At 50.5% G+C, this 8644-nt stretch overlaps 2 protein-coding genes across 3 annotated transcripts; one reads left to right on the top strand and one right to left on the bottom strand.

Moving 5' to 3' along the window:
• Nucleotides 1-45: 45 nt before the first annotated feature.
• On the bottom strand, nucleotides 46-1804 carry ACYP1 (acylphosphatase 1). 2 transcript variants are annotated; one of them, XM_063333922.1, is made up of 2 exons: nucleotides 1648-1804; nucleotides 46-443 (listed from the first exon to the last, which is right to left on the bottom strand). In XM_063333922.1, exons 1-2 carry the CDS (start codon nucleotides 1783-1785, stop codon nucleotides 228-230), a joined length of 354 nt encoding a protein of 117 aa, XP_063189992.1. In that variant the 5' UTR covers nucleotides 1786-1804; the 3' UTR covers nucleotides 46-227. The 2 variants fall into 2 exon arrangements, with proteins under 2 accessions (XP_063189992.1, XP_063189993.1); XM_063333923.1 differs by having other exon boundaries at nucleotides 1681-1803.
• A 1390-nt stretch (nucleotides 1805-3194) lies between these two features.
• ZC2HC1C (zinc finger C2HC-type containing 1C) lies at nucleotides 3195-5481 on the top strand (the record flags this gene model as incomplete). The annotated part of the gene is made up of 2 exons (XM_063331791.1): nucleotides 3195-4412; nucleotides 5088-5481. Coding segments are annotated over 2 exons (1485 nt in total), but the record flags the coding sequence as incomplete, so codon positions are not given.
• Between the last annotated feature and the right edge of the window lie 3163 nt (nucleotides 5482-8644).

The following is an 8644-nucleotide window of genomic DNA, read 5'->3' as shown; positions in this document are numbered from 1 at the left end:
CATGCGCACCACACCCCCCCAGTGACAGAGCCACTCCACACGCGAGAAGCTCCAAGCAATTTTATTCTAAAGGGCGACCACCAAAACCAAAAATAAACCTCTGCAACAAAAATACGTCGTTTCTAGGAGTTCTCTAGAGCTGGGTATCGTCCGACCGAAGGAACAAGGTGGGGGAAACGCGTCGAGGGCGGCTCAGGCTGAGGGTTTTGCTTCTTCCCCAGATGACGTCACTTCAAAATCTGGAATTCCTTGTGCTCCAGCGCCGTGATCTCCTTCTCGTTGCTGAAGTCGGCGCGGCTGATGCAGGACTGGGGACTTCCCACCTTCCTCAGCCATTCCTGCAGCTCCCGCACCCTCGCGGTCGGACCCTGAATTTGTCCTTGGACCGTGCCGTGGCTGGTGTTTTGGACCCAACCAACGAGTCCCAGCCTCTTGGCTTCCCTCTGAGAAGACAACGCAGAGCAAAATGAGATTAATCCGAGACGATTTTACAGGTAAAACACAGACCACCCGGAAGTTCCTACAGTAGGAAAGCAGCAGAGGATTCACAGAATCATGGAATGGTCAGGATTGGAAGGCACCTTCAGAGATCATCTAGTCCAATCCCCCTGCCAAAGCAGGTTCACCTAGAGCAGCCTGGACAGGAACGCATCTGGGTGGGTTTTGAGTATCTCCAGAGGAGACTCCACAACCTTTCTGGATAGCCTGTTCCAGTGATCTGTCACCCTCAAAGTAAAGAAGTTTTTCCTCATGTTGAGATGGAACTTCCTGCGTTCCAGCTTGTGTCCGCTGCCCCTTGTCCTGTGCCCCATGGGCACCACTGAGAAGAGTTTGACCCCATCCTCTTGATACCCACCCTTTAGATATTTATAAACATTGATAAGATTTGCCTCTCAGTCTTCTCTTCTCCAAGCTAAACAGACCCAGGTCTCTCAGCCTTTCCTCGTAAGAGAGGTGCTCCAGTCCCTTGATCAACTTTGTAGCCCTCCACTGGACTCCCTCCAGCAGTTCCCTGTCCTGCTTGAACCGGGGGGCCAGAACTAGACAAAGTACCCCAGGTGCGGCCTCACCAGGGCAGAGTAGAGGGGGAGGATGACCTCCCTTGACCTGCTGGCCATGCTCTTTTTAATGCACCCCAGAAGACCATTAGCCAATGGCCACAAGGGCACATTGCTGGCTCATGGTCAACTTGTCTGTCTCTGCAGAGCTGCTCTCCAGCAGGTCATCCCCTAACCCATACTGGTGTATGGGGTTGCTCCTCCTCAGGTGCAGGACCCTACACTTGCCCTTGGTGAACTTCATTAAGCTCCTTTCCACCCACCTCTCCAGCCTGCCCAGGCCTCGCCGAATGCCGGCACAGCCTTCTAGTGGGTCAGCCACTCCTCCCAGCTTTGCGCCATCACATTCACCCAACTCCTCGTTATACTCTTTCACATGAAAGACTGGGGGAGAAACGCCCTTTTCCATCGTGCTAACACCACGCAGCACTGAGAGAGTACAGCCCCCACCCAGAAGCAGCCGCAGCCCAGGCCGTGGCTGCCATCCAGCCCTGCCAAGGCCCCCAAAGGAGCCACCACAGGCCCAGCAGCACTGAGGGAGGGCACCGTGCGCCTCGGAAAGAGCCCCGCCAAGTGCCCCGGCCCGCACCTGTGTATACTTGCGGAAGAAAACGCCCTGAACCTTGCCGGACACCTCGTAGTCCACGGAGACCAAGCCCTCGCCCTCCGCCATGGCGACTGCCCGCTGCCGCCTCCTCCTGCCGCAGCCGCGCACCACGCTGCGCATGCGCGGCGCTGCTCGCGACCGGGGGGTGTGTGTGACCTCACTCGCCGCTGTGGCCAATGAAGAGCCAGCACCCCGTGACGGGGCGGGGAGGGGGCGGGTCCCTCATTAACCGCCGCATGAATAAAGCATATCGGCGCGCCCGCCGGTTGGTCGCCTCGAGCCGGCCATAGAGGTGGGGGCCTCCGGAGGGCGGAGTGGAAGGCGAGCGCTGCGGGGAGACCATCGAGAGGCCGCTTGCCGGCGAGAGCGGCGCAGGAAGTGGCATTCGCGTCCCCGTTTCCAGGCAACGGCCCTCAGTTGGCGCGGCGCCCGCGGTGGCGGCAGGGCCGGAGCGGCGGGCAGGGCTTCGCGCTGCCCCGGGACGAGGGCGGAGGGAGGTGTCGGGGCTCCAGGGCGATTGGAGACCGATGAGCCAAACGGAAGACAAAGCAGTTTGCCGAGGAGGCCGGGCAGATCGCTGCCCGCAGCCTCGCAGGTAACGCCGCCTACCCCGCGGGGCCAGCCTGCGGCCTGGGTACCTGACAGACGTCGGGGGATGCGGTAGAACGAGCCACGGGATGGTTGTACTGAGCTTTGCCAGACCTGTGTGCCACACTGGTGAATCGGTGATGCCAAAACTGAAGGGATCAGAGGAGGGCCACTAAGATGATCAGAGGGCGGGAGCACCTCTCCTATGAAGACAGGCTGAGAGAGCTGGGGTTGTTCAGCCTCGAGAAGAGAAGGCTCTGGGGAGACCTTATAGCAGCCTTCCAGTATCTGAAGGGGGCCTACAAGAAAGCCGGGGAGGGACTTTTTACAAGGGCAGGTAGTGATAGGATGAGGGGTAATGGCTTCAAACTGGAAGAGGGTAGATTTAGATTAGATATTAGGAAGAAATTTTTCATTCTGAGTGTGGTGAGGCACTGGAACAGGTTGCCTGGGGAAGTTGTGGATGCCCCATCCCTGGAGGTGTTCAAGGCCAGGCTGGATGAGGCTTTGAGCAACTTGGTCTAGTGGGAGGTGTCCCTGCCCATGGCAGGGGGGTTGGAACTAGATGGTCTTTAATGTCACTTCCAACCCAAACCATTCTATGACACACTATAGGAAACACCCTGGGTGAGTACAATTTCTCTGGCAGTACAGCATATTTCTGCTGCTACCATGATAAGACAGGGCTTGAAATAAAAGCATATCTTATTTCTAGCTCCATAAGCGACTGGGGCTGGAAGAGGCAGCATGGGAGCTCCCCTGATGGAAGGAACATAAAGATTTACAGAACCCAGAAAGGTTACGAAACCTTTGCTAATAGTTATTATAGCTGCTCGTTGTAGCCTCCAGGTGTAGACTGTTAGGAGAAAATTTGTCTAGTTTTGGATAAGATGGTCTGTAATGACTTTGCTTCTAACCTCAGGCTGTTTCTCAGGCACTGAATAGCTTTGTTTCCACCGGTGGATTCTGTGGTGGCAGCTACTAAGCTTGTTCCCAGTTCCCAGCTGGAACGCCAGAAGAACAACTTTCAGCATGAACCCACACTTGACAAAGAGGAAAGTTTAAAGGATCTCTACGCCCCAAAGAGCCGAAGCTATTCATATTCTCTTTCTGCAGAAAGGAGTCAACACATCTCCAGGCACGGAGGTGTCTGGCTGGCTGGACTGCAGAGCAAGTATCTCACCAGCCAGACCAAAACTCTGCCAGCTAAATCAGTAGCCAGTCGTAAAGAAGGAGTGGACCGTGCACATCCACTGAAACCAATTTTTCACCACAAGGGTGTGAGTGTTCCAGTGGTCAACAGAGCACAGGACAGAAGTTCCCCACACATGGAAGATGCTCCAAACAGTAGGCCTAGCTCAAGGAGCAAAGGGAAGCCTCCAGCAGGGAGGGCTCAGCTAGGTACAGTGCTCTTTCCTTGGACAGCAGAGACTAAACAGTCAGCCTCCCATCTATACAGGAGAGAGACGGCCTACATCCTAAAGTTGGAGGCAGATGGACGGAACCTGGAAGAGGAAATTCGAAAGAGAGAGGGCCTCCTCAAAGAGAAGCTGAGGAGAGCAAAGGAAGAGCTTAGGAGGATTCAAAGAGAGAAGGAGCTTGTCGAGGCAGAGGGGAGAAGAGACAGAGAAGCAGAGAGGACCCATGAGCGAAAGGGGGCTGAAGAGAAAGCTTTCAGAGTTGCAGTCAGGCCAGGTGACAGGGTCTTCGGTGGGGCGCAGTCAGAAGAGGCCACTATCCCCAAGCCTGGCATCACCCTCCATCCCCAAGAGCTGGCTATGAGAAAACTCAAGAAGGAGCGGCTGGTGGCCACCAACAGCAAAATTCGAGACCACATACCCATGGAGTGTTTAACCTCTTATTCAGAGCTGGCCCAAAAACCTAGCCCTTCTCCCTCTGCCCTCCCAGACCAAGATTCTGATGACCACCTGCCCACAGAGGTGCTGGACTTGCAGGCTGCCAGCTCTGTGGAGCAGGGGGGGCTCAGACAGTGCAGCTTCTGCAGACGTAAGTTCCTCTGCACCAGGCTTGAGAAGCACATGAGTGTCTGTGGCAAGAGCCAAGGCTCCAAGAGGAAAGTGTTTGACTCCAGCAGGGCCAGAGCTAGGGGCACAGAACTGGAACAGTACCAGCAGTGGAATTGCTCAGAGAGGCCTCAGGTAACGTGCAGTCCCTTTGCCTCCCTCAATCCATATCTCCTGCTCACATCCCTTCCATCTCAACATCTAATTCTGATTGAGATGTGAGCACCTTCATGTGTACACAGGGCTAAGGGACACAATCCAGTTGTTGCCTCTGAAAGGTTCTTGTCAAATGGACAAATAGATCCATTTAAAATCTAATAGATGGGGGGCGGGGGTCCTAACTGACTTCTCTTTGTAACATGTCGAGGGTGTACTCCTGGAGAAAGCTCCCTCCTTGCTGTAGTCAGGATGCTCAGGATGCAGACTGGGTCTGCTGCAGAAAAGCTCTGTGAAAGCTTTAAAGGGTCTGCAAGGAACTGACGGAAAATCCAGGTAATAACACAGGCCATTAAAACAAAGGCAGTAGAAACAGGCAGCTTTGTTCCTGCTCCAGTTCCCTTACCCTACTGCTTGCTTTTCTGGTTGTTCTCAAGCTCTTTCTAAGTATCAATGTCTCCATCAGTATTTCCTTCAAATCCTCCTTGGTGCTGGTCTTTTTGATCCCCTTTGCGTGACTCCGCTTCTCAGGGCGGGTTTTACATCAGCAGGGAATGCCCAGGGAGGGGTGACCTGAGTTGGACTGTGAGCATAAGATTGAGAACAGAGGCTGCCGGTAGTGCCAGTTGCTCTGACTGCCTTTCCCTTCTGCAGAATGAGCCACCCAGAAGAAACAACTGGAGGCAGAAGCATGAGGTTTTCATCCAGACCCTGCGCCAGGCCCGCCAGGTGCAGCAAGTCCTCTCCAAGGGAGGGAAGGTGTCTGACCTGCCCCCGTTGCCTGCCATCGAAAACCCGGACTATGTTGCCTGCCCATACTGCGGACGCCGATTTGCTCCCCAGGCAGCTGAGAGACACATTCCCATATGCAAAACCATCAAGAATAGGCCTCCACCCCCACAGCAGAGGAAGCGCTGGTGAGACAGTGTCTAACCATATCTGCTGCCATGATTTCCTGCTTGTTTTCTGCCAGGTTTCCAGCCACGGACACTTGTGCTTTCCCTAGTCTCAACACCGGCTGCGAGTGTTGAGCTTGTATGTACAGCAAATAAACAGCTTGGGATGGACAAACAGAACACTAGAACTCGTGTGCTTTGACCTGTGCCCTGGGTTGCCCCATGCGGGATTTCCCTCTGGGGGGCTGCTTCTCCCATCCAATGAGCTCAACATGGAGTCTCAGTGTAGGTGTGAAGCTGTTGCTCTTCAGCCAGCTAAGCAGGGAAGAAAGGCTGTTGCTACAGGCTGTCAGCAGGACAGCAGAGAGGAACAAACCAGCTATCAGGAAGGGGGCTGTTCTTCAGAATCGTACTTTGCCTGTATGTTAGCGAGGCTTGGGCTTTTTTTTTTTTGCTTTTTTTTAACTAGTAGTGCCTGATGCAAAGAGAGCTGCTCTCCTTTAGTTCATCAGTGGCTACAGACTCAGATGTGGTTTTTTTCCTTCTCCAAAAGCAAAGAGTAGTGCTGGTCGTGAGAAGAAGAGCTGGGCCAAACAGTGCATGTGCCTCTTATTTGCTTTACTGGTCTATTGGTGCAGATGTTCGCCCCTGAACATGCCAACAGTGACAGCAGTTCTGGCTGGTGCAGCATTCTTAATGTAGCAACCTACAAAGCACGTGAGGGGTTCCTTTTTTTTTTTTTTTTCCCCATAGAAAGGACCTACATTTTTCAAAACTATTCAGCATTTAGACAAGGCATTTGGAAAAGTCAGAGGGAGGGGAGGAAGCTATGTAAGTGGTTAACTTTTTTCAGCACATGGACTGTTGTGTTCTTCCATCCTTGGTGTCTGCACTAGATAACAGGATCCAGAGCTGCTGCTTAGTAATTCGTGCTCTGTCCTACTCGTTGTAGCACTGTTCCATTGAATAATGAAAGCTGTGTAGGTAGGTTTATTCCACACTTGTTCTGCAGCAGCCCGAGAGTTTATGTAGATGCTTTTCTAGAATGCTGGTGACAATCCTGAGGCTACAGCTGAAGACCCGTAACAGTACCATTTAGAAATAGAGCGTGACATTGCTTGAATTAGAAAAGGAGAACTGGAAGGAGTATTATGACATGCCTCCTCAACACAAGAAGCTCAGGATCAGACATTCATGGGGTTAGAGAAGCTAGAAGTAGCAGACCCTTCCTGTTTGAGTCCGTATGTTGATTCATGTGCACAGAACAGCAGAGATACTCCAAATCAGCCCTTGAGGCAACAGAACAACCATCCCATCGTGTCACTTACCACGTACAATAGCTGGGACTCAGAGCTGGGAAAGGGCGGAAGAAGAAATACTTAACTAAAGAATAATACCACTCGAGATCAAAAATAGGTCATGAATAAACTCAGACTGGAAATTAGGTTTCTATCCAGGAGAGGCGTGATGTCACTGAAAAACCTTCCAAATAGATTAACACAGGCAAGGAACCTACATTGTTTCAAGGCAGACTTGGAGAAGATCATGGAAGTGAGCATATGTCAGGAGTTAGAAATTAAGACTCGTGATACAGAGCATTTGTTCCTGAGTGTATCACTTCCAGAAGCCGAGAAGGAATTTCCTTCCCACGGCAACCTTCCCTCAACTCCTAACTTGGCTTCTGATTATTTTTATTTTTAATTTCCATCCAGAATGTTTAAGAACTGCTACAGCTAAAAAAAGCCAAACACCCTCTGCTCCCAGAGAGCATGTTAAGGAACTCCACATCAGAAAACCTGGTAGCTGTTTCACTCGTATGTTCAGGGTTAAATCAACAATTAGATTTAACAGAAAAAAACCTGGAGTTTTTCTGCAGGCCAAGTTGCTAGGGTCCTCTAAAACACAGGGCTTGTAATCTTCCTTGAGTCATCTGCTTATTTTCATCTTAGTTGATGCAATGGCAGTGAGTTATGACAAAAATATACCCCTTCTTTTGCTTTTTTCTCAAGATGTAAGGTAGTTTTGATGATCTTGGACACATGCTAAAGGTCTTTGTTACACAACTCTTAAAGCTGTTACACACTGTTAAAGGGTCTTTTGGGGGAAACAGGTGTTCTAGAGAACCTTTTAGAGAATCATCTGCTTCTAACTGGTGACAGTTCCTGCACATTTCCAAGTCAGTTATTTTTCCAGATTCTGATTTTTAATATATTAGACTAGTTCTTTGTGTAAAAGTTGTTTTAAATAGTCACAGAGTGGTTTGTGTTCTCAAAGTAAGAATGACTACTTTGTATGAGAAAGTTGCAACAGGAAGCAAACAGGGAACAAAAAAATTCCAGCAGTTCCTTCTGCAAGTCCTTCAGTAACGTAGCAGCAGTTCATGGGAACCCAGAGAAAGATAAAAAGCGACTAGAGTAACTGGACTCGGCAGAAGCCAAATATGAAGAAATACTCCAGCCTTCAAGGGGTGGACCAGACTCCTGAAAGAAGCTGGAGAGCTTCTCCCCTACAGATACGTGGGCAGAAATCCCAGTCCCTTGGCACACCCTAGAAAAGAAGGAAGGTCCCAGAAAGGGTCAGTGCTGCACTGTGCCAGCCAGGTATAAGAGCATACAAGCCTAGAGGGGAGAGAAAAAACAGACTCGAAACAAGGGAAAATAATTTGTGCTATCCAAATTGATCAGACAAGCAAGACCAATGCTCTAACTTCAGAGCTTCGAAATACAGTACACCAAGAGGTGACAAGAGGTAGGAAAGGGATAAACCGGAAGCTTTATGCCAGGCTCCTTGAATTAATGAAAGGTGTACCTCAATTAAACAAAGAGTAGTTCAGAAATTCAGTACCACTGCCTGTCCTGTAATATTAACTCCAGTTCCCTTGCAACATGTTTCATTGACTGTGTTTGGTGGACCTTGAAAGTCAGCAGAGTGTAAACAGTGACAGGGGTAGCTACACACAGAAAAACTTCTGATACTGTAAAATCAATCCACCCGTTGGGGACTTCTCTTAAGTGGCAGGCAAACACCTAATGCTGAGACTGAAACTGTAGATTAAACAAAAGTTACTGACATTAAATCACCAGGCTTCATTTGTTATCTTTGTTTCAGAGTTCACCCCTCTTTGCTGAGTGGGTGTTTCAGGTCAAGACAGACAGCAGCACCCAGACAGTCTCCAATAACTGGTTTAAAACTTAGCAACAGTTTAGCCAAAGCATCAGGCTCAGCACTGAGATTTACCTTGCTTCTTTGCTATCATGGTTAGTGTTACCCTGACACTGCTCAAGCTGTTACTCCCACTGGCTCAGCTTCCTCTTC

The sequence above is a fragment of the Chroicocephalus ridibundus genome, chromosome 4, assembly GCF_963924245.1.
Source record: "Chroicocephalus ridibundus chromosome 4, bChrRid1.1, whole genome shotgun sequence".
Taxonomy (NCBI): Eukaryota; Metazoa; Chordata; class Aves; order Charadriiformes; family Laridae; genus Chroicocephalus; species Chroicocephalus ridibundus.
The sequence above is the reverse complement of the archived record's forward strand: the minus strand, read 5'-3'. Positions and strand labels throughout refer to the sequence as shown.

What these genes read in the sequence shown, in the direction of transcription:
- ACYP1 (XM_063333922.1), bottom strand. Translation starts at nt 1,785, where the DNA reads ATGCGCAGCGTGGTGCGCGGCTGCGGCAGGAGGAGGCGGCAGCGGGCA. An exon ending in TCTTCCGCAAGTATACACAG is followed by an intron (nt 444 to 1,647) that starts GTGCGGGCCGGG and finishes TTGTCTTCTCAG; the next exon opens with AGGGAAGCCAAGAGGCTGGG.